This window comes from Plectropomus leopardus, chromosome 3 (genome assembly GCF_026936395.1).
Source record: "Plectropomus leopardus strain MGB_pleo_1.0 chromosome 3, ASM2693639v1, whole genome shotgun sequence".
Taxonomy (NCBI): Eukaryota; Metazoa; Chordata; class Actinopteri; order Perciformes; family Serranidae; genus Plectropomus; species Plectropomus leopardus.
Window position 1 is genome coordinate 26,857,150 of NC_142178.1, and position 24,734 is coordinate 26,881,883.

General features: G+C 38.5%; 3 protein-coding genes across 4 annotated transcripts; 2 read left to right on the forward strand and 1 right to left on the reverse strand.

The window, feature by feature from the left end:
- The first annotated feature begins 1,267 nt into the window (after positions 1-1,267).
- Positions 1,268-6,393, forward strand: rps6 (ribosomal protein S6). Its single transcript, XM_042485500.2, has 6 exons — positions 1,268-1,422; positions 2,070-2,201; positions 3,460-3,670; positions 4,284-4,430; positions 5,323-5,480; positions 6,257-6,393. Exons 1-6 carry the CDS (start codon positions 1,417-1,419, stop codon positions 6,350-6,352), a joined length of 750 nt encoding a protein of 249 aa, XP_042341434.1. The 5' UTR covers positions 1,268-1,416; the 3' UTR covers positions 6,353-6,393.
- A 457-nt stretch (positions 6,394-6,850) lies between these two features.
- LOC121942324 (perilipin-2-like) lies at positions 6,851-10,792 on the reverse strand. 2 transcript variants are annotated; one of them, XM_042485499.2, is made up of 7 exons: positions 10,665-10,792; positions 10,527-10,557; positions 10,055-10,238; positions 8,524-8,606; positions 8,190-8,415; positions 7,471-7,595; positions 6,851-7,279 (listed from the first exon to the last, which is right to left on the reverse strand). In XM_042485499.2, the coding sequence occupies exons 2-7, from the start codon at positions 10,545-10,547 to the stop codon at positions 6,941-6,943; spliced, it is 978 nt and encodes a 325-aa protein (XP_042341433.2). In that variant the 5' UTR covers positions 10,548-10,557; positions 10,665-10,792; the 3' UTR covers positions 6,851-6,940. The 2 variants fall into 2 exon arrangements, with proteins under 2 accessions (XP_042341433.2, XP_042341432.2); XM_042485498.2 differs by having other exon boundaries at positions 10,527-10,748.
- Positions 10,793-13,219: 2,427 nt separating this feature from the next.
- Positions 13,220-23,449, forward strand: LOC121942361 (WD40 repeat-containing protein SMU1-like). Its single transcript, XM_042485546.2, has 12 exons — positions 13,220-13,412; positions 15,218-15,428; positions 15,509-15,661; positions 16,247-16,363; positions 16,933-17,055; positions 17,570-17,689; positions 18,324-18,440; positions 18,662-18,789; positions 20,805-20,931; positions 21,044-21,205; positions 22,678-22,830; positions 23,049-23,449. The coding sequence occupies exons 1-12, from the start codon at positions 13,387-13,389 to the stop codon at positions 23,145-23,147; spliced, it is 1,536 nt and encodes a 511-aa protein (XP_042341480.1). The 5' UTR covers positions 13,220-13,386; the 3' UTR covers positions 23,148-23,449.
- The last annotated feature ends 1,285 nt before the right edge of the window (positions 23,450-24,734 follow it).

Consider the following 24,734-nt stretch of genomic DNA (forward strand, 5'->3'; position numbering starts at 1 on the left):
GAACTGCATTTTGATGTGTAATTTCATGATTTGTCTATAGTGTACCAAGGACTTTTCTCTGACTGGAAAGGGATGGTAACTATCTTTTATACACAGCTTCTTCTCTACTCTCTGGCACCCTCTGGCTGCTCAGCGGCCCTCTTTCGGTTGATGTTTTATATACTTACATGGTGATGACTTAAAACAATAACTGGGTTAATATAATTAATAAATCTAGTGAATTTAATGTTTGTATCTTGTTTTGAGTTTCAGGAGAACGCTTCAAATCTTCACATTGTCATCTCTTGTGTGGGGGTTTCCTTCTCTGTCAGTATAGCTTTTATTTTTATATGCAAATGAAAAAAGACAAATAAGCAAATAAATGAATCAACAGACTCCTGTTTTGAGCTACTAATTATTTCTATACTAATGTTCTTTTGTTTTGCTATGTGGAATGTACCTTTTAAAGATATGTTGTCATGTAAAAGACAAACCAAAATTGGTGTAAAATGAATGAACAACTAAACAAACTGTGTTTCTACTTCTTCTCATTATGCATATACATTTACTTAATTACTGTTTATATTCAGATTATCTATTTACAACACTGCAGTATTGTAAATACCTAAATAATATATTAATACTATTAATAATATAACAATAATAATATAGGCTGTTATCTATATATTTAAAATGTTTTAGTTTTTTTCAGTTTCCTTTTTTTAAAAAACATTTTTCTGTTTTTTTCTAATACTTCTTTCCCCAATGTTTTGCTTGTTTTTCTTTTCTGAGGTGTTTTTTTTCTTCTATTTTCTTTTTAATAAATTGAGGGTGTTTATTCCTTTTAAAAACATATTATGAAATATATTTTCAGTTTTTGGGGTATTTTTTTGAATTTCTCTATATTGGGTACTTTTAATACTTTCGGTACTTTTTCCTGGTTATACTCATTTACTTTTACTTAAATAACATTCTTGATGCAGAACTTTTACTTTTATCTGAGCATTTCACTATGTGGTTTTAGTACTTCTTCCACCACTGCCTATGAATGAAATCATATAAGTTGGTGTAGATAGTGATGTAAATGAATAAACTGAATGTAAGCAGGAATTTAGTAAATATGCATAATGTGAATTGGTCTAGTAAATAAAAACAAAGAGGTGTAAACAGTCGGAGCCTAAAACAGTAATTTAAGAGTAAAGTGACGGTATGACGATACAATAATTGTTCTTGTCCTCTAACTAATAAATACAAATAAATGAAAATAAATCCAAATTAGTTGTTATGTTAAATTTGTGTAATAACCTTCAGCTTGCGCCTGATCAGAAAATTACAGGGAAACAGTTATCGCGAGAATATATCATGCCTATGTGAGACCACGAAGCGGATATCCGGCCTCTTTCCCGTGGCGGACCGTCGTAGGGCCGGTTTAGCAAAATGAAGGTACAATGTTTCTCTAACTATAAATCTGCGTTGAACTCTATTTTTGTTAAAATACTCTTGTGTGATTGATGCCATGGTTCTGAACTATAAAGCGGACTAGTTTGATAAAGCAGTCGCGGCTCCGACACTCCAGATGAGTTTTGATTATGATGAGAGGCAGCGCTGACGGTCCTGTCCGCTGCTGAGCTACAGAAACATGGCGGCTCTGTGAGAGAAATGTGCACCGAGTGAAAGCCTCAATTTTCTGCCACAAACAGTGTCCAAACTCAGCTTGAGTCGCGTGAAGTTATCGTGTTGTCCGCTGCTAACTTTAACCGTTAAACCGGTTGTATTAATGCTGACAGTGTCCCGGGAGCTAATGTTAACTAGCCGACAGAAGCTAACAGGCCGCCTTCGAGCCACAATGTCTCCTCTGGTTCAAACTTTAGTTCAATTAAACGATCAATATTATACCTAAGGACAACTTTTCACCCTCGTGTCAAGTCTCACCAGTAACACCAGTTGTTTTATCTCTCTTCGTCACGTCCATACACAGTTTAGCTTCTCCATGTACCTGTATGAAGGCTTTCGGTGATCTGTCAGGACTCATGTGGATCCCATCATGATCAGATACATGTACCAATGACTACCCTGCTTCTGTCTTTCAGCTGAACATCTCATTCCCCGCTACTGGCTGCCAGAAGCTGATTGAAGTTGATGATGAGCGTAAGCTGAGGACTTTCTATGAGAAGCGTATGGCCACTGAGGTGCCCGCTGACCCTCTGGGAGATGAGTGGAAGGTACAGCGATGTTTGATGTCTTTGCACCTGATATTGCTTTGTGTCTACATCGGTTGTAACAGTAAGCAGAGGTCACAGTTTGGTGCCAGCTCTGTGCTGCAGAGAAGAAACAAATGCATTCAATATATATTACTCATTGTTTATCAGAGTGTCAAAGACAGACACATTTCTCTTTTTGGGGATAGAGGTAGCATTTTGCTCACTGGAAACTTAATCTCATTTTCATTATAAAAAAGGTCATTCAAACAGTATTGTAGTACTTTGCACATTGCATCATGTCATATTAGCTCTATAAAACTAAAAGCAAGTCAAATGTCATGATGAAGGAAAAAGAACAGTTATGGTAACAGAAAATAAAACTTGTGCATTAGGAGGAGTATTACAATTACCTTTTATCTTGGCATTAAGGCAACATTAATGCCAATTGTTTGAAGAACTGATTCATCCTTTTAAGCTTTTACGCTTAAAGGCTGCCTAAAGTAGCTTGGATAAGGAGTTGAACTCTGTTTTGTCTGATCGGCACTTCTGAGTGATGTAATTTAATGCACATGAGCAAGTCTTAACCTAAAATAACAAAGCGATTCTGATGCCCGGTTCTCATCTCGTATACAGCTCTTTTTTTGTTACTGCTGTAGCTGACCAGGAACCGAGAGGCGGGTCATCCAGCTCCTGCCTGTCATTTGTCCTCACAATAATATGACTGAATGGGACACCAGTCATTGTTGTGCTAACCTCAGATCCTGTTATTAAGGGCATACAGGTTAAGTGCAGAACTCTCACACCTTTGTGAAATGCGCACCGGTATTACGTGCACTTTGTGAATCAATCTGCACAACTTGTATTCTGTGCTCGGCTGCTTGCACCGACCTGTGATGGTTCTCTACGGACCCTGGTACTGTTACAGCTCCAGCTCATTATGATGCAGGGTGTATTTATCAGATTGAGTTGGTGAAAGTGTGTCGTATAGTTGTCTTATATAATGTGGCACACCAGTAGACCCTTTTTGATTGGCCTGTAGTCATTAAGGGGGGACAGCGTGTTGCCAGAGTAACTGTGGAGCTGCTTACCAGATGCGACCAGATCCTGGATCAGTGGATGGTTGAACTGCAATGCTCTCTCACTGTCTAGTTCACATTTGTATCAAAGTGACATGAAAACTGCTGCTCATTGATTCTTGACAATTAAAGGGCAATTGACTATTCAGCGAGTCTTAATTCTTGAAAGCTCATATTTTCTGTTACGTTTTCTCTTTCTGCAGGGTTATGTGGTGCGCATCAGCGGAGGCAACGACAAGCAGGGTTTCCCCATGAAGCAGGGTGTGCTGACCCACGGCCGTGTGCGCCTGCTGCTCAGCAAGGGCCACTCCTGCTACCGTCCCCGCAGGACCGGCGAGCGCAAGCGCAAGTCTGTCCGTGGTTGCATCGTTGATGCCAATCTCAGCGTGCTCAACTTGGTCATCGTCAAGAAAGGTAATTATTTCAGCTGAGCTCGTGTGAACCAACAGACAAGTTTGTGGCTGCACAACACCGGCTTATCTAGAACTGTCTCTTGATTTTACCTTAAAATTGTTTATGGCACTCCAGTAGACCCTTTTTGATTGGTCTGTAGTCATTAAGGGGGGACAGTGTGTTGCCAAAGTAACTGTGGAGCTGCTTACCAGATTCAACCAGATCCCAGATAAGTGGATGGTTGAAACTGCAATGCTCTCTCACTGTTTCGTGCACAACGGTACCAGAACGACACCGAAGGTGTTGCTCTGTTTGACTACATGCAGCAGTGGGTTCACTAATTTGATATTAATACAGTTTCCTGTTGATGGACAGGGGACATAACACTCATAAGAAACTTGATTTCCAGAGTGAAGAGTCACTCTGGTCATTTCGCTGCTTTGGGGCTTCAGGGATGTGCCCTTTGTCTCTAGGGAACTTAACACTGTACCTTTTTTGAGTTTGAAAGTATTTTGTTTTTAGTGATTGTTAAACATTATGCCAGTAACGTGGATGTAGGCAGTGCAGTTTATAAGTGAACTTGCCTGTAATCAGCTTGATTGTTGGACTCATCTCCTGATGTGGTTTTTCTCAGGTGAGAAGGACATTCCCGGGCTGACCGACAGCACCGTCCCTCGCCGCCTTGGTCCCAAGAGGGCCAGCAAGATCCGCAAGCTCTTCAATCTGTCAAAGGAGGATGACGTGAGGCAGTATGTTGTGAGGAGACCCCTGACTAAAGAAGGTGAGACAAGAGCTTTTTTCCTGTCGGTTTTCACTCGAGCTTTCAAGTGTTCATGGATCACTTAAAGTAGGTTTTTACGGGGTTCAGTTTTGACCTCCACTGAAGCTTAAAGATCATGAGCCACAAGATGTCTGAGAGTTAAAAGTGAGATTCAGCAAAAGTAGAGATTAAACATGTAGATTCTTGGAAGTCTTGGTATTTATAGTCTTGGAGAGTTTTTTTTTAACTGTTGCAGTCAAAGTTAAAATATTTGTTACAATTATACATAATAAGATAATCTTTAATATTTCTATCAGGCTAAAGTGTTTTTGAATTTATGTACAACTCAAATGTTTAGGAACAATTGTAGCAATTTCAGCGTTTCCATCCATACACCAATATTGCACTTGCCAGTATTATCTGTATCTTATCTATTGCATATGGCAGAACGTTAAGTACAGACACTTAAACAGTGATTGTATGTTTCCATATCAAATGCAATTTAATCGTTAAATGCCCAATTTTTGGTTTATTGGAATGGCTTTGACGAATTCACATCCACTAACTGGAAGAACCTGATGTTAAGGGATGATGACAAACCCCATTTATAAGATGAGTATTTTTATATCCTAAAACATGGGACTTGAAAGGATGTTTTTTGGCAAGCTTGATCAGCCACTTTAAATCACCAAAGTAAAGCCTTTTCTTATCTGACTCAGTGTTTTATGTATTGCTGTCACCAACGAACAAAGTCTGACAAAAGCTATTCTTGGTGATTAGTCCTTAATATTTGTACCTCACCTGCTTCTATAAAACCACTTCAGCTATTAGAGTGAAGGCCCACACTCTGAACTACACCTGTTTTTTTAGATTTGCATTTCCAGTATTAACTTCATCCCTTTTTCTTTGACAGGTAAGAAGCCCAGAACCAAGGCTCCCAGGATCCAGAGACTGGTGACGCCCCGTGTGCTGCAGCACAAGCGCCGCCGCATTGCTCTCAAGAGACAGCGCACCCAGAAGAACAAGGAGGAGGCCTCTGAGTACGCCAAGCTGCTGGCTAAGAGGATGAAGGTGAGGTTTTCTTTTTTTCTTCTCATAACTGTGCCTAGCCATAAAGTAATTTTCTCTTTAAGCTATATTTAAATAACTGAGCTGACTGCGAAACATTTCTAATTGGTTTTAGATGAATTATTCAAGCGTACATTTTTAGATCATGGTACATTTTCCCTTAAAAGGTCTAAAGATCTGTTTATTTGAATTTTCTATTTGTCTGGTGACAAAACTTTATGCAGATAACAAATGCATCATATTTTGATGAGAACTTTTAACTGTGGGGATAGAAAGCCTTGATGAGCTGAACTGTTGTAATGAATTTAACATTTCTGAGCTGTATCGCATCTTCACAGTGGTTGTCATTTACTTATCTGAGTTATGCAGCATGTTATGGAATTTTAGTGGGATGATATTTTGCAAATTAACAGGTCACCCGAAAGTCGCCAATTATTTCATTAACATAAAAAAACTACATTATTAGGACAGCGCTCATTAATCAACATTTCTGACTGAATAACTTGTGATTTTCAACTGCAGTCCTTTGACAAGCAGCCATAAAGACAGCAACGAAATCTTGACGCAATGCAGAAGCAAAAATGCTTTTTGTTACTAGTTAATTCATTAGATTATTGTGAAGAATTGCCCTCAGCAGTAAATCACAGCATTATCAAACAGTCACTGGCATCATTTTGTTGAGCAGAGTGGGAAGTGTGACATGTGTGGTGTTGAGTCATGTGATTTGGGGTAATTACCTTGTATGCAAATTGCTGACACACATTTGTTCCCACCAACAGGAGGCCAAGGAGAAGCGCCAGGAACAGATTGCCAAGAGGCGCCGCCTTTCTTCTCTGAGAGCATCCACATCCAAGTCAGAGTCCAGCCAAAAGTGAAATCACAAAGTCAAATAAAGTCATGTTTTGCTGAAAAACTATCCAGTCTAATTTAATTCTTTTCAGTATGTTGACCATAGACTGAATATTTGAAATTTATGATTGCAGGTTTTACAGTTTAATTATGGTAGGCAATTATTGACTGAAATGAACCGATATGGCAATTGGTTGCTGTCCCACAGCCAGATTTAGTAAAGTTAGTTTAGCGGTGTTATATTGAAGTAAAGATTTTAAAAACATTTAACTTAGCAGTCTAAAAACAGAGCTATAGTTGATCGCCGTCTTGCTATTATGAGGGGGAGCTCTGAGACCGTCACTAAGACAACAGGGATGTCAAGAAATAAGAACTGTCCTGAGCCACACTGACAAATCAGTTAACATGGGAGCTGTCTTGTTTTACATTAACTTATGTTTTAAAGTCAGTGAGACAAGTTCATTTCCCCGGTACAGAGAGCCTTCGTATGCTTGATAAGCTGCTCAAAGGACAAGAGGAAACAATGAATGTTCAGATAATTTTAATATTTAACTGCACCTCTCAAACTGTGGGACATCAATTCAGCACACAAGCTTCAAATTCAGTACTACAAATCAACGACTAACACAACCTTTAACATTACACCCGTTGTCAAACGCGGGTATCTTGGTAGGTCGCCTCGTTCGGAAGGCAGGCGTAGCTGGTGGTGCAACCTGGAGCGCATCGTTTTGAGTTGAGGGGGTCTCTGCAGCATTGAGAGAGCTTCTGTCCTGATAAAGCCGGTGGTGAGGGGGCGGGCAGCCTAAGTTGTACATCTGGGAGATGAAGAACAAGGCGGATATGAGCCGATGCTGCAGGTACTGAGGCAGCATCTGGATGCTCCAGGCCAAGGTTATCCAGCTGCTCTGAAGGTCCTGGACCAAATCTGAAGGCCTGGACAAGTTTGACATGTCCTGTTGAGAAAAGGACAAAATCTACCAATTAGCCACAGCGTCGATTCCGTGTGGCATTAATAAAGTCTTATAAAGTCTTAAATGTACCTTGCCTTAAGCTGCAGGAACCCTGTCTGACTCATGGCAAGAAAGTAAAGTCTCCAAGTGCAGTTTCCAAAATGTCAAACCTTTCAACTGAAATCATAGCCCACCTGAACAGATTGCATCACGTGATAAGTCCTCCTGCACAGCTTGGTGGCGAGTGAAACCAGTCGCACGGGGTATTTTCTCCTGAGTGTGGCCGCCTCAAAACCCTCCACCAGGTGAGCTTCTTCCTCTGCAGTCAGCAAGATAAAATGTGTGTGTGGGGGAGGTATCTTATTTCTCAAAAATAAATCAGCAGAGAAAAAACCAACAATACTTACAGAAAAATGAGAGAAAAAAAGAATCAAAAGCCATACACAAAAACTCACCATTGATCAAAAAAAACTCTTACAACTTCAAATTGTCTAATTATTTTCTCCTTATACACATTTTTGAACTGCAAAATATTATTACTTTAAAATCATTCTCTAGAAGAAATCCACAGTTTGCCACTACATACTGAAATACGAATCTGCTTTAAAGTAGTTTGTGCATACTTATGTTTAAAATTAAATTTCCTCCTATGATCCTCATCCTCTGAACTGAAAACATAAATGTTTGTATATTATCTGGCAATACTCGGCTCTTTACCCTGAAAATGCATAACAAAGTCTGTGATAAACTAAAGATCTTTAGGTTTCATTAATCCTGACTTGATAAAAAGTCCATTAATACTCTTGAATCCACTATATGTATAATGAATACTGCTCTTTTCTGTAAGACAAACAATGACTGTATGTTTTTTAATCACTGTTTGACATGAGTGACCCTACACTGCACTGTGTACCTTTATCTTCCTCAGTGGGAGGAAGCACTCGGTCCATCAGAGCCTCAGACATGATCAGAGCGGAGTCCAGTCCCAAACTGGCCACACTGATGACTCTCTCCAGCAGTGACTGGTCGGCGTGCTGTATCCCTCCCATCAGCCACGCCACTGTGTGCTCCACACAGTCTCTCGTTCCAGTAGCTGCTATGCTCACCACATCGCGGATCTCATGCATCTTATCAACAATCTGAGTGAAACAGACAAAAGTTGGAGACACGGCTGTAGCTTTTTCTGCTTTTTTTGGGAGAAGTTGAGATGCTCATTAAGGTTTGAAAGAGGGGAAAAAAAAGGTTACCTGCTCCGTTGGCGTGTGAAGCACAGGGAAAGCGGTCTCCAGCCAGTCGAGACTTTTACATGCAATGTCATTTGCAATGGAAACTGGAAATATTCCACAGAGTGAAGCCCTTACTGGAAGGTTTTTTTTAAATTGCCACAATTATGCCTGTAGTTTCTCATCATTTAGACCTTGACCCTATAACTTAAATATCATCTGCATCATCTTATGTGTTATGTTATAAAACCATGTTGTTTGCTCTCTGCTGGAGATAACATTAGTTGCTTAGATAAAAGCAAACAAATATGTATATATTTTTAAACTTTTGCCAATATAGACATACTACTCACAACTCACAACTTAGCTTGGTATGATTGTCCACAATTCAATCATTCAGTTAATTTTACTGACACCATCAGCACAAGGACAGTATTATTGGCATAGTAAACAAGAGACGCAAACAAAGATATTAGATTTAGTAGACTATTTTTTTAAAATAGCTAAGGAAAAATGTCCAGTGAACTATAATCATTATTATATATTTAAAATTATTTTACAGAATTATTATAATTTTTTCACCCATTTTCAGGTAATTTCTCACTTTGTATTATTTGTTTTAATTTTTTTTTTTTTACTTTTTGGCAAATTGTCTGGTAATTTTCTTGTACTTGGGTCATTTCTTCATTTGTTGCCCATTACTGTCTTCCCATGTTTTTGAAAAAATAGATAATAAAAATAAAGCCAGTTTGCCCAGGTTTCACAGGGTTAAATAAATAATTTGGTTGTGTTTCTTATCTTTGCTGAGCAACAGTTTTGTGTAAAAGGAATTCAAAGCCCATCCCGTAGAGACGCCTATCCCACATATAAGCCTGTTGAGGTCAATGATTTGAGCAAATTATAGCCCAGCCTATTAAAAATATCTGTTTTTCTGTACCTAAGCACTCTGTGGTTAAGAATAAACATATCCGATACACAATAACATGCAAAAGTAATCCATGAATCCATGGTATGCATAAACATACAATGCCAACATTATTGGGGGCAATTGGATTGGTTTTCCTGCTGTTGTTCACAGATTTTGGAAAGTTTGCCCTGTGATAGAGTCCCAACAAACCTTTTCTGTACATTAGACATGGAACAATTAATTAATAGTTAAGACAGAAGTATTTCCTGGTTCAAACTTATGAAGTGTGAGAATTTGCTGGGTTTTTTTTCTCTTTAAGGCTATATGATTCTAAGTTGAATCGATCTGGATTTTGAACTGGGCAAAATGGTTGGGCAAAACATGCAATTTCATGGCATCACCTTAGTCTCATGGGAGTTGTGTTGGTTGATTTTTGCTAGATTTTGACATTATTATAATGACTATTATTACTATAATAATTACTGCAATTAACAGATTAACCAATATTAAAATAATTGTTGGTTAAAAAACTTGTGTTAGGTCATTGGCAGTTTTCTTTCATCCAAGGCTCTAAACTACATCTGAAGTTAGACTATAGCATAAATATGAGCAGTGAGTACACAGTATGTTCATCCTGGTTGTACTCACTCTGAGGCTCCAGTTTGACAATGACAGGTGAGACTGCAGCTGTCACGCTGCTCTCCAGCACCTCACACACAGACCTCAGGTTGGGGTGGCTGCATTTAGTGTCAATGTACAACACTGACAGTTTGGTACAAGCTGAGTGGACCAGAGGCAGCTTGGTCAGTCTGGCAGCTGCACTCTGCACCTTCTGCAACAAAACAGCAGAGAGACAAAAAGCTTAAACTGTTGTCCTGCATTGTCTAATTTTGGTAATTAACAGGCCTACATCAAAATGTCTTCTAAAATGCTGCATAAAATCATCAAAATTGAGGGCCTTGGTCCCAATATTTGGGGGATCTGCAATAAACTACTATAAAAAGACCTTTTTATGAACTCTTGGTTCAAAAATTTGAAAAACTAAATTGATTTATCAGGTATTGATGCCGTGTGAGTAGTCTACGGGTAACCAGGGTTAATCTACCTCGATTGTACTCACCTGGTTGTTGTTCATCGGCATATTTCATCCACTTTGACGGAGAGGGGAAATAAATGAGTCGTTGTGTGAAATTAAACCTTATTTGACTTAAATTTGTCAGTCGATGATGTTTATGTTAAAGAAAATATAACACTATACCCTGCAAAGTGCTACTCCGTGGTGGAAAAGTGTCCCTCACATTGCGTGGCGGCGGAGTAAATCAGCGCTCACCTGTGCAGAGTGCTGCTCAGGAACTCCGGCTGTTCTCGCGATATGTCAACTCAGCGTTGACGAGATGATAAAACGGAGATATTTCAGTTCAGTTCAGTCAGAGCGCCAATATTTTTGTTTTTCTTTCTGTCTTTGTCTCCTATGGCAGATACTTAGTAATATAGGCAATTCAATTGAAAAAAGCGCGTTTTAAATATGAATGAATTGATAGGCTAATCATTATCATCGTTATTTCAGGAGTTTTTAGGATCTTTGACAGCTCAACTGAGTTTCCTAAATTCATTCTGCATCGTTGTAGGATTATCTGTACACAGTTTTCACATTTTGGCTGCATAAATTGTGCACTGACTCAAAAAGTCTCTCGGTTATGCTGCTAATTAATTTGACTCAATTAACTGTGTGTCATCAGTTGAACACAATATATTTCCTATATTTAGTATTTTTAAAAAAGAAAAGACACTTTTTTCTTCTTCCAGGAAACATCCTACATAATGAGGAGATTGATCTGAAATTAGGAGATCCCACCTTAAATAAAACCATTTACTATCTTATTTTTGAATTGATGGCATTTTGTTTACTAATCTCAGCATACAGTTGCAGTTCATTTGTCTGTGTTTTAGCTGGATAAGCACTGACGTTCCAGATTTGGTGATGATCTTATCTAATATTTGTATTACTGCTGTTGAAATATTTACCTACTGACCCTGACAAGCATTGCCTTGAGTAGGATTTGAACCTACAGGGGGAAATGAATCCATTGAGTCTAACGCCTAATAACCACTCGGCCATCACAGCTTGAATATCTCAAATAATCAGACCTATGAGCCTCATTTACCCTACTTGTGTAATTCTGGGGGATGCAGCATATTTCTGATACAGTCTTTAGGAGGAAATTGCTTTAGAAATATAAAAGCTACAGATGTGAAGTCCCAAAAACTGAGGTCAGCTTGTGAGTCATGAATAATTGTCATGAATTTCAGGAACAAAAAACAGCCCTTGGACCAAAACAACACTGAGCACACCACAGACATGAGCCTGCTATTTTTTTTTTCACACCCAGACCTCTGAGAAGTGATACACAACAAATGCTGATCCTCATGCCTGGAAAAATGCTGGAGGCCTCATGAAACACAAGGGGTCAAATAAATCTTCCTTCAGGGGCATCGCTGCTGCTGCTGCTGGTCTGTGAACAGTCTGTAACACCAGGGAGGCTGAGTCTTGTTTGAGTGAGCAGAATGCTTTTGAAGATAAAGCTGCAGGTAACTAATGCTGCTTCAGACAGAAGACAAGCAGCACACAACCCGACCATCCCCAGCATGTGGAAAAGCAACAAATTTCACTGGGATTTTCCCACACTGGGAAAATGCACATATTATAGCAAGCCAAAGAGTGAAAAACAGAGAAAATGCAAAAAAAAAGTGATTTGAGTGCAAAAAAGGATAAAATAATTAAAAAATACAAACTAGACAAAATAAAAGTAAATCATACAGTCTGAAATATAAAATCTATATACACTATACACCTTTTACTTATACAGATACTGCATGTGCATGTTTAATAGTTGCACAGGATGACTCTAATACACATGGTTTGAGGTGTATTTGCTGCAAAAATATACAAATATTTATTCTGTATGAATATATACAATATGTGTAAAAACACCTGCACATATTATTGCACAGCATGCTACACGCTATAAATATAAAAAATACGTAGGTTATGTGAATGTAGTGTTAATTTATGTTATGTTATGTTATGTTATGTTATGTTATGCTCTCGAGTTAAAGAGGCTTGTAGGAGTTACTTGTCATTATTTTTTATATATTTTCTAGGGAAGTATCCACCATGTAGACTGAGAATGTAAATAGACATACAATTGCATCACAGTGTATAGGCATCCACACTGGTTTAACAATAGGGTTTTGCAGGGTTAGTCGTTTGTCTGATGATCTGCAGGATCGACGCCACATTATATCTGTAACATCTGTCATGGATTAAGGAGGCTCTCCTGCTTTTCCAACAGGTTTATTTGGCTGCCTATAAACGGAGGCACGCAGATTAAATAAACACTCAGGACTGAGATGGCAAACATCGCAGCTGATTAACACTCACAACCCATTACACACCCTACTGTGTAATTACAGACAGAGAGTGATCACCATGAAGGCTATGCAGAGATTGAGTCAAGGAAAAGATGCTCATGGCGCACCCAGCTCAGTATTTGCATAATGATGAGCAGCACTGAGGTGATTTTCCGTTAGAGGACGTGAAGAGACATGTTTTTTTTTTTTTTTTGATCCAGTACAATGGTTCCTACAGGCGAGCACGCTCTGAGCCACGAGCTTCTGTCCGTGGTGCTGATGCTGCGCTGACTGCCGCCGCAGCACCTCGGAGCGCAGCACACAACGTGCCCAGAAATGTTTCCCCTGTACATCGGCATGCGTCAGAGTGGGTGTGTGAGTGTCTCCAAGACTTTGTGTAGCAGCGGCAGTCACAAGGTTTGGGACTGCTGCCCGACGCACCAAAAAATGCGAGACACAAGAGAAGCACGTGTAGTGGGTGGTCCTCAACACAGTGCTTTCACGTGGCTCTAGCGAGCGCAGAGCCCAGCCGTCAGTCCAGTGTGGCAACTACAAGAGACAACATCAGCATGGCTGTGGAGATGGAGCCCTCGGAGTAAGTGCGCCTTTATTTTGGATTTTTGGTAGATAGTGAGTTTTCAGTCATAGTTTGGTACAGAAAAAATAAAACAATAATGATACTACCTGACACTGTGCAAAAAGTATGTTTAATATAAGAAAGGTGTGTAGAAATTGATTTAAAAAAAATTATCCATTACGCATTAAGTTGGAAGATTGTATCTCCTGTTTGACTAATGTGACTGATATTTATTAGGGGAATTACAATTTTGCTGCAATGTTTGGGTCTTTCTAAAAGTTCCTTTTTACAATAACATGTGACTTCTATGGATATGACGCGTAGCTAATGCTTGATTTAAAGAAATAAACGTTGAAGAATCTGAAAAGCCTTTATATCTGTCTCTATATTTCGCTAATGTTGTTTATTGTCTGCGTATGTTTTGTGCAGCCATGTGGGGTTTGTTCAGTCTGTTGTAGAGCCCCCCACACAATCACAGCTTTCTTTATCCATACACTGTATACTGTGGTCAGTCAGTGTGCCGCTGCACATATGGTCAGTAACCTGTGAGGCTGCTCTTAGTGCCGCTTTGAGACATTTAATCTGATGTTCTTGCTGGTGATGCTCAGAGAGAGGCGGGTCCGGGATGTTTTGCAGTGCGTTTCATCCACATGTGCCTGTTGATCTCATAGGCTCCCCTCCCCTGCTGAGGATGTGGGTGTGTCCTTTTTTTGGTTAGATTTTCAGTCTGCCTGTGGGGTAACAGTGAGGATGGAGTACACATTGTTCCCAGCTGGAAACTCATCTGCTTATGTTTCTCATAGGCAGGTGAACTGGAGGTAAATTTAGCATAGAACTGACAGTAATCCAGGCACCATGCATTGCCACTGATCCATCAAACTTAGAGTCCTGCAGTGTGGTGCTAATGGAGTGACAACAGAGGGGATGCGGCAGAGTTGTGAAAATGCTCAGCAGATGGCTCCAAAGTGGGACAAAAGTCCACACGAAGCAGGATTCCTGCTCCTTGTCTTGTTTTGACTGTAGGGGCTGATCTTTTGACAGTTTTGCCAGAAAATCTATGGCCACCACATATAAAAATAAAACAGCATTTCAGGGTCTATTTGATCACTCAGTAAGTGGAGTAATGGTATCCTGAATAGAGAATGATGTCACCTTTGTGTGTGTTTTCATCCGAGCTTCTCTGTTGTTGTTGGTCCGGTTGCTCATGCGTCTTAGTGTTCATGAGTCTTTGTGTGTGTATTCCAAGTCCCCAGGAAGCGGGCTTTGAAGCCAATGTTTGTAGTGGCCAAACAGTGGAATTACACTGTTTCCCACAAAATTACTTACTATTACTCGGAATTTGTTTCATTCAGTTGCAACTTCCAGCTCATCTGGTAGTGTGAGCCCCATGTGGCGCATTGTCGAACCAAAAGTAGCCGCCTAGGCTGGTGGAAGTATGTCGTGCGTCTGCTCTATGGGCCCAGTGATGCAGCAGTAGTGCCAATCACACGCGAAATGTCGCAGTTGGGTATTTTCGGATCATGTGCCACCGAGCAACTTTCATATATTAATAAACAGGACCTCCAGGGCTATTTATGGAGTTAGCATTGTGAGCTGCTAGGCACTGGCTCAGCCATAAGTTGAGAGTGGTGTGCAGACAACATGAATCAGACTCTGAATGATAGATATGCTATGAATATCAGCTCCTTTAACCCTCATAGAAATAGCTCTGATACTTATGACTTCACCCTAACAGTTATACAGTTACTATATACAGCAGTCCTACAGTCTTTATAGGATTTCCAGTCAGCGTGTGGTTGTAACACGAACGTTTTCTTGTCTAGTGTGATCCGCCTGATAATGCAGTACCTCAAGGAGAACAATCTCTACCGAACGCTGACCACCTTACAGGAGGAAACCACTGTCTCACTCAACACAGTGGAAAGCATCGACAGCTTCATTGCAGATATAAAGAACGGCCACTGGGACTCCGTCCTGCTGGCCATCGAGTCCCTCAAGTTGCCCGACAACACACTGATTGACCTTTATGAGCAGGTAAGCTTTTGCATTGAGCAACTAATACTTTCTTGAATTTTTACTCAGCAGCATATGATGAACACTGACCTCTTCAACAGGTCGTGATGGAGCTCATTGAGATGAGGGAGGTGGGAGCAGCTCGCTCCCTCCTCAGACAAACCGACCCCATGATCATGTTGAAGCAGACGCAGCCGGAGAGGTACATCCATTTGGAGAACCTGCTAACATGCTCCTACTTTGACCCTCGTGAGGTAAGACAGGTTTTGTCTTTTAACCCTTTGAAACCTGGATTGACATCAGTTTTGTTGTACGTCTTTCACAAGCTATCTGACTCTTTGAAACCTGAGAAAAATGTGTTTGATTTCTTTTAAAAACATGTACAGAAAAGGCAATGAGTAACTTGGCAAGAAATGTTCCACACATTGCAAGAAATTAGTAATGTTACAAGAAAATTACCTAAAGATTAGTTTAAAAAAAGAAGGGGGTGAGGTTATTCGAAACTTATCCCCAATAAACATGGAAAATGTCCATGAAACTAAATTTAGAATTATAATGATTTTATTAAAAAAAAATATGTTACATGAAAAAAATGATAAAATATATATATATTCAGCACATTTTAGGTCATTTTCTTGTTTTTCAAACTTTTTATTTTTATTTCTAAAAACTTTTTTGCATTATTTATTTATTTTTTGCTAATTTTCAGGTAATTTTCTTCCAACTTTTTTACTAATTTCCTGCTATTTTTTGGACCATGTGTTTTGCTCAGGTTTCAAAGGGTTAAACAACTGGATCAGTAAACTTACAAAGTAAAAATCTTTAATCCCTCACTGCAGGCCTACCCGAAAGGTAGCAGCAAGGAGAAGAGGCGCAGGGCAATTGCTGAGGCGCTGGTGAGGGAGGTCAGCGTGGTGCCCCCGTCTCGCCTCATGGGGCTCCTGGAACAAGTCGGCGTGAGTACACTGATCGATATTTTTCTCAATACTCACTCTAATTAAAGATCAAGGGAAGCCACATAATCAATTTCCATAGCACTGTGAATAAAAGATCCAAAACTATCTCAGTAATTTATTCTCCTGTGATTAAAGGTTATTAAAGGCCCAGAAAACATATTTTTTTCAATTAACTCTGAATTATTTGTGATGATGAAATATCATGAAAACACATCTTCCTGCCAAAGCTTTGGCTAAATCACAGGAGAGACTTTTTATTTTTGTGGTCTAAAATTTTCTCGACATCTCATTTGATTTGATTTGTTTATATACATACATATACATATATATATATATATATATATATATATATATATACATACATATGTGTGTGTGTGTGTCACACTGCCAATAATTTTATATCATCAGTATTATATCCTCATCTGCACTTAAACAGAACTTAAACTTAATAATCTGAATATTCAAGTTGGCATTTCTTAGTATTCTTTAATTTGTTTAGATCTTGTATTTGAAGGGGTGAAACAGCCACAACTAAGTGAAACTTGTGTTTTCTGTTGACGGTTCTGCAGTCTATGAGAATACAGGGGTGTCCAGGTTCTCTCTCCCCGGACATGACCATCGAAACATCTGGCAACAAGGACAGACATGTGGAGAAGGAGAGCTTCCCGACACAGCTGTACCGCCACATCAAGGTAAACCACCACAAGCTCTAAGAAGTACAAATTTTACTACATCCTATTTACCTCATACTACACTCTGTGTAACAGTTTCGTTGTGCATTTAGAATGGTTTGAGTGTTACATTGTTGTATTTACGGTGCTTTTACAATAATAAGACTTTTTATAATTGATGAGTCATTTCCAAGTAGAGACTAACACACACACACACATGCACACACACACACACACACACACAACTAAGTACTTTACTCACCTGAAGGCACTTGTCTCAGTCCCTGACTGTGCTGTCATCACTTTCATCCAGATGGAGCTGCTTGAGTTGCTTGTCCTTGCTTTCTCTGCCAAAGGTTATAAGTGTGTGAGCGGTCAGCCCACACAACTTCAGACTGCAGTACGGTGGAAAACTTAACGCCTCCCTGAGATTGCCTGATAATAGTTTGTGTTTTATATCTCAGTGGGTCTGTATCACAGGCAGCAAAGCAAAACCAGTTGATCACATTTTATGTGTGTTGTTTCTCACCTTCAGTTTGGGCGTCGGTCACACGTCGAGTGCGCCCGCTTTTCTCCTGATGGCAAGTACTTAGTCACAGGATCAGTGGACGGCTTCATTGAGGTCTGGAACTTTACCACAGGAAAAATTAGTAAGGTAAGTTGTGTTTCATATCACTTAAAAAACTACGACTTCTTATATTCTTTACATTTCTAATTTGTTGTCTTGGCTTTATTTTAATAATAATAAGAGTTTATGAAGTGCTCAAACAAAGCAAAGGCAGAGATGAGATACTCAGAAAGCAAAATGATGACAGAGAGCTAAACAGTCTGGTCTGCCAAAACATAAGCGAGACAAAGCTAAAGTAGAGATAGGATAACATCAAAATAAATAGGCAATACAAGTCAATACAAAAAACTCAAAAGAAAAAAAAACAATAAAAGCAATAAAACAACAAAATGAATAAATAAATTATGAATAAGACGGCATCAGATAACAGCAATCCCATAAAGATGGGTTGTAGAAAGTTATTTTAAAAGACAATATTTTTGGAAATTAATATATGTTTATGTATTGTAACTTGATATTAACTGTACTGTTTTGTTTGTTTTAGTATGTTTATGTTGTTTGTATTTGTCGAGGTTCTCTTTTTGCCCTGTTGGCCAAGAAGAGATTTTACAGTTTTACCTGCAGAAAAACATATTTATTCATTTAACTGGTTTATTCTGTGTGTGTGTGTGTGTGTGTGTGTGTGTGTGTGTGTGTGTGTATGTTTGCATGGATGAATTAGGATCTTAAGTACCAGGCCCAAGACAGTTTCATGATGATGGACGATGCTGTTCTGTGTATGTGCTTCAGTCAGGATACGGATCTGCTGGCAACTGGCGCTCAGAATGGCAAAATAAAGGTTTGGATCTACTGACGTACAAAAGTGTCAGCTGATATTATTATGTATATTTGTCAACATAAGCAGCCAATCATTATGTCCTCAATTAATGTAAGTCGCCTTATTACCGTATGAAAAAAATGAAACAACTGAAAAATGTGTAGTTATCACCTGAGTTAATGATGTGATTGAAGTCATAGTCTCATCACGTCCTCTCTTCCAAACGTGTGCTGTTGGCGAAGGTGTGGAAGATCCAGAGCGGCTTGTGCCTGCGCAGGTTTGAGCATGCTCACGACAAAGGCGTGACCTGTCTGAGCTTCTCCAAGGACAACAACCAGATCCTCAGTGCTTCCTTTAACCAGACCATCAGGTGGGATGCAAAAACTTTTAATCACAGTAGTAACATTACTGCAAACACACTGTGTACACATATAGTCTGTGTTGAGGAGTTGGACTGCTTTTCAAATTGTTAATGACATTGAATTAGGCTGTAAACGCTAAGATTAAGTCTGGAGAAAGAACGACTTTATAGATACATTACAAAAAAAAATGGAATTGAATGAATACCTAAAACAGTAAATTAAATTTTAGCAAATACCTGAATTCACAAAAAATAAAACTCAAAATAAACTTTCTGATATACCAATAGTTTTGACAGAGAAATAAAACAAAAACATGGTGGGCGCCTCAGCATTTTTATTTATTTATTTATTTTTTTTGCAGTTTCTGGAGTCTTGTGGCAGAATTTTACTTGTTTACTGTGGGAGGAAGTGAGAGCTCACACTGACCTCAGACATGATTCACAAAAGTTTCAGAGGCGCACACATGAAAATGAGTTCGGCTGGAAGGCATCGAGCTTTTTCTACAGCCCACGGTGGATTAGCAGAATGTTACCACCACAAGCCATATCTATGAAAACAGAAATGGTAATTGGAAAAAAATAATCTCCTTCAAAAGCTGTATTGTAATATTTATTATGTTCATTTATCTTTCTAACCCTTGAATGGTTTTCACAATAATTCGGTAGAGCAAATTTTGACTCTTAGGGCATTTTCAGGAGTTTTCAAAGAATGAAAATCCAGCGATTTACTGAGTGCTTTTAGGCTAATATATTTGGTGTGAATGGACTAGTGTTGTCATGATTTATATACAATATTCAGAAAAATTTCGATATTCAATACTGTTTTAGATAACACTGTGAAAACTGACATTGAGGGTATACAATTTAAAATTCTTAAATATTTTTCAAGATAAAATAACAAGGCAATAAGGCAATAACATAACGGTGATGACTGTTTTTCCTTGATTAGTAACAGAGAACAGAGGAGTGACTGTAGCAAACGTTAACAATAATAGAGGGCAAGAAAGTGCAGCTGGTATCGTTGTATCAATACTTTGAAAAATGAGTATGGGTAAGGCTGGAGTGGGCAAAGAAAAGTGGCCAAAATTGTGTAATGAACTTTCATCAATCTATCTTTAACAAGTTAAACAAAAAACACACAAAGAAAAAAAACGACAGAATGTCAGAAAAGTCGACTTCCAGAAAAATATAGTTTTGAAATGGTTTCAAATATTCAGTGTCAATATGTAACAATTAATAAATAATAAAAAAAATAATAAAATTGATGTTCATTTGGGAGAGGCTTGTAATTAGTGTGGTCAGTTAAAAAAACAGCTTTTTTGTTAGTAGAGAAAGGACCATAATGAACTTTATTATCAAATCTGAAATTCTGATATTTACTATGTATCTGTTAATATATTTTTTCTATATCTGGTACCTGTTAGTTCATTTGAAGAACTAATTTTTAACTCCATGCAGACATCAGCGTTATATTGTCACATGTTGCTCGCATGAGTAGTTGCACCTGAATGTAAATAAGGACGTCTCTCTTTCACTTCCTCTCTCTCTCTCTCTCTCTCTCTCACACACACACACACACACACTGAATCCCCTTCATAGTTGAGGAGTTGAATATCTATTTCTGACTCACTGGGGGATGTGGGCTGAGCCTCTCTGCCGTGCTGGAAGCACATGTGCCGTGTGGGTGTAACAGAGAGAGAGAGACCATGTGCTCAGGCACAAAGATGCAACGTGTTTCTCCTGTTGCAAATTCCACGAGTCGGGAGTCTGAATTGTTTACATTCGCAAGATCATCCCGGATGAATCAGAAAGCATTGGGCGTTTTGTCATGGTTTAGCTAATCTGCACCCAGTCACTCCACAGGAGCTAAAAATAACACATCAGCAGCTCAGCAACAATTTCCGTCTGCAAGAGGAATCCACTCCTGAGCTGCATAAACTTGTTTGATTTGTAAATGAGTCAGAGCTGCAGTTTTACTTGATTTAACAGCTTTTATGTCAATTTGTCAACATGCACTTTTTCAGAATCCATGAGCTGAGGTCAGGCAAGACACTAAAGGAGTTAAACGGCCATTCGTCATTTGTAAATGACGCAGCTTTCACTCATGATGGAACCCACATCATCAGCGCCTCATCTGATGGCACAGTTAAGGTACAATATACAAATGATGTGACTGTAATTCATGTCTGTGCTGCATCGGTATCATGTGGCTGGTAAAGTGACACACAGTGGATTTATTTTCATATTTCTGTGCATATTTTAGATTTGGAACACAAAATCCTGTGAATGCAACCACACTTTCAAGTCTCTGTCCCAGACATCTGATGTCCCTGTCAACAATGTGATTCCTCTCCCCCAAAACCCAGAGCACTTTGTGATCTGCAACCACTCCGACACTGTGGTTGTCATGAACATGCACGGACAGGTGAGACCTCTCTGATTAACAATCTATACATGATCAATAATCAAACCTAATGAACAAGCTGTACTGTCATGTCAAGACTGTATCGACAATGCCAGAAATCTGCCATATTCATATATGTGGATGAAACGGTTACTGGTTTTACAATGAATCACAATAAATTCCTAAAGGTTAGAATCACAGCTTTAAACTTTAACCCTGTAACACCTGGATGGACATCAGTTTTCTTGTGATGCATTTAGATACTTTTCATAAGCATTTACACCTCAGATCCAGAGAAAACTGGTTTGATTTCAAAACATGGGAAATACATAATGAGCAACTGTTGAAGAAATGTCCTTAGATTGCAGAGAAAAAAGTAAAAGATGAAAAAATGATCTGAAAATTAGCTGGGATGGATCATAAGATATCATCAAAAACAAAGCATATATTGTACTTAAACTATAATTCTCTTAATTATATACGCACATTTATGTCACAGAAAAAGAAAAAGAATAATTTAGTTTTTAGCACTTTCTCTGTGTGCTTATTTTCTTGTAACTTTGTACTGATTTCTTGCTAATTTTTTGGGCCACTCCTTGTCAAGCTGCTTGTCACCCTCCTATTTTTTTTTTTTTTTAAAAGAGGCAAATTTGATGAGGTGTTAAAAGGTTTATCATCATTAAAAGCCTGTTTGATTGCCTTGCTTTTAAAAACTCAAAAAACTCAGAGTAAATACTGTCAATCAACCAAAGTTAATAACAGTCTCCCACACGCACGTGCAGCATGCGACGAGGGTTTGTTTTGTGACAATGAAAACATGGTGAGGGGCAGTGACAGCGCCGTGGAGATTTCTCAGCCTTGTTGTTTACAGAGTGGGCGTGCAGCAGGCGCTGACACAGACACTCGAGCAAGCATTTCAGCCAGGCTGCATCAATATATCAGTGTGTGGATGAGTACTTTTTTGGAAAATGTCTGCACATTTTAACAATATAGCAGATAACTGTGACAAGTTTGGTAACAATTATCATGATATGAAATTGTTTTTATTACTATTTATTGTCCTTTCTTTCTTTTACTTTTTTCCTTTTATTTATTTATTTTTAAAAAATTTTGTGTTAGTGAAGCAACATAATTGTTTTTTAAGACCTAAAATGGCAGCACTTTATGTGTAGGGAATCGGACCTATTTTGTTTGACAAATTTAACTGAGGAGATGAGAATATGTTGATGTAAATTATGTAAATATTGTAAATTTTTATTTTGTCTTTAATTTTTAAAAAAAAATCCCAGAGGTTCTTATAGTAATGAATGACCTTCCGGTTGAGTTTTGTGGTCGGTTGGTCAGTCAAGCAGGCTTTGAAACTTTATTAACAACTTGCATTGTTTATTTCACCATTTTTGTCTTAATTTGTTTAATTTAGTTACGCTAATAATACCCAGACAATTCCTGAACATCTTTGTAGAGGCTCAGTGTCGTCTTCACTTTCTCCTCAGACGGTGAAGACCTTCAGCTCGGATGAAAAAGAGAGGGCAAACTTTGTGTGCTGCACCCTGTCACCCCGTGGGGAGTGGATTTACTGTGTGGGAGAGGACTTAGTGCTGTACTGCTTCAACTATACGACAGGAAGGCTGCAGAAAACGCTGACCGTAAGCCCTGCTGATAATATTCTCTCATTATCACAGCTGAGAGGAGGCAGTTCATCCACACTGGGCTGCAAATGTTTAATCTAGTCGTATTTTTTGTCACACTTCTTACTCTGTGTCACTGCGTCTGTGTAGCTGTCCTATGGGGGGCTAACAGGGTAACAGTGATGCTGATGGGAAGCGGAGAGCATGTGGTGATCTGTGTTCCTTTGCGCCCACAGGTTCATGAGAAAGATGTAATTGGCATCGCTCACCACCCACATGAGAACCTGATTGCCACATACAGCGAGGACGGCCTCCTGAGGCTATGGAAACCTTAAGCTGTCTCCAGCATCGTGATATGGAGGACCCAGAGAGCCTTACACATGGTTATAAAGCAATTCATTCATTCTTATCTGATACAAAAAAGATGGATTTATAAGACAAATGGCTGTATTATATTATATATCCATTGGTAACCACAAGGTCAATTAAATTGCTTGACTGGAGCTTTAAGTCATATGATCTTCATCAGCAAATGGATTTTTCCAGTTGTTATGATATTGCAGAATTTAATTTTTTTTTTTTTTTTAGCACTTAAAGGACTTCTTGTCTACGGCACAAAAGGAAAACAAAAAATTGCAAAATTCATCAGGTGGTGAATATCATGTAGTTTGACTAAAAGCAGCTACTAAATGGACTCTGAGGTGAAGTTCTTTTTTGAAAGTAAACTTGGCACCTTTGCGATTAATTAGCATTTTTAGATAAATTATGGTAATTTCTGCCACTCATTTGAATTTGGATTACATAGTGGAAACATGGCAGAGTAACACAGTTGGCAAATATCTAAATCTATCTTAAAGCAAAGGCTGTCAGTATTTTTTTTAAATTTTCTTATTGTCTATGAATCCCATGAAAAGACCACAACAAACTATACTCTCAAAATTCCCTGCCAAGTCTCTGGCACTCAGTCCAGAGTTATTTGGTTCCTACTGACGATGCAAAAATTGTCAGAAACATATAGTTTAACTTTTCAAAAAAGAGCTAAATTATTTCCTAAAATAACTGGGCATTGTATTATTAATATTCCTTTTTTTCAGCAAATGTTAATCAAAAATAATGCATTTGTCTGGGACTAGTTCTAGCTGCGGATTAATACATATTTGGTGCTATAGTGACACACAATCACCAGAATAAATGATGGCATTGTATGTTTCTGCAAACCACAAATATCTAACATTTGTACGTTCCATATGTTGCAGATATGTTTAAATTATGAACTTCATAGTGTAACAACAGTGTGGTACTTTTTGAAAATATTTTTTAAAAAATTGAGAGTAGCTATGATGTAGTTAAACTTATTTAAACCGTGAAGTAGCCTGTAGTTTAGAAAACTACAGTTTTTAAGTAGCTTTCCCAACACTGTGTTTTGGTTTAAATACCTGGTTTGGTCGCTGCAGACACATCTGTACACAAAAAGTAGTCTGCCGCTGGCTGCTTGGTAGCCGTCTCACCCAGGTGTCACGCCATCCACGATTCCCTCCTCCAACTGAAGAGAAACACATCTCATATATATGCAATCAGAACTACATCATATGTATGAAATGTACAAATGTAACATTTCTGTGGCTTGCAGAAATGTATAATACCAACATTTTATTCTGTTGGCCTGGCTGGTAGTGAGTATTAATGGCTAAAAGGACAGTGAATGTGGGATTGGCTCAAAACAAACTAAGGTATTCATGTTTATGGTAAAAAAGGATCATTTGTTGATATTAAAATATAGAATATCACTAAGTATCCTTAAAGCAAATTGTTAACCAATTCATAATATCTAAGCAGGTCTTTATATATTTTTTAAATATATTTATTTGTCAATTCTTATTTTTAAAATTTGTTCTATTTATTGAATGATTAATAAGGTTTTT

What these genes read in the sequence shown, in the direction of transcription:
- LOC121942324 (XM_042485499.2), bottom strand. Translation starts at nt 10,547, where the DNA reads ATGCCGATGAACAACAACCAG. An exon ending in TGTCAAACTGGAGCCTCAGA is followed by an intron (nt 8,607 to 10,054) that starts GTGAGTACAACC and finishes GAATATTTCCAG; the next exon opens with TTTCCATTGCAAATGACATT. An exon ending in TCCCACTGAGGAAGATAAAG is followed by an intron (nt 7,596 to 8,189) that starts GTACACAGTGCA and finishes TGCTGACTGCAG; the next exon opens with AGGAAGAAGCTCACCTGGTG.
- LOC121942361 (XM_042485546.2), top strand. Translation starts at nt 13,387, where the DNA reads ATGGCTGTGGAGATGGAGCCCTCGGA. An exon ending in TGATTGACCTTTATGAGCAG is followed by an intron (nt 15,429 to 15,508) that starts GTAAGCTTTTGC and finishes CCTCTTCAACAG; the next exon opens with GTCGTGATGGAGCTCATTGA. An exon ending in CATCTGATGGCACAGTTAAG is followed by an intron (nt 20,932 to 21,043) that starts GTACAATATACA and finishes TGCATATTTTAG; the next exon opens with ATTTGGAACACAAAATCCTG.
- rps6 (XM_042485500.2), top strand. An exon ending in CTTGGTCATCGTCAAGAAAG is followed by an intron (nt 3,671 to 4,283) that starts GTAATTATTTCA and finishes GGTTTTTCTCAG; the next exon opens with GTGAGAAGGACATTCCCGGG. An exon ending in GAGACCCCTGACTAAAGAAG is followed by an intron (nt 4,431 to 5,322) that starts GTGAGACAAGAG and finishes TTTCTTTGACAG; the next exon opens with GTAAGAAGCCCAGAACCAAG.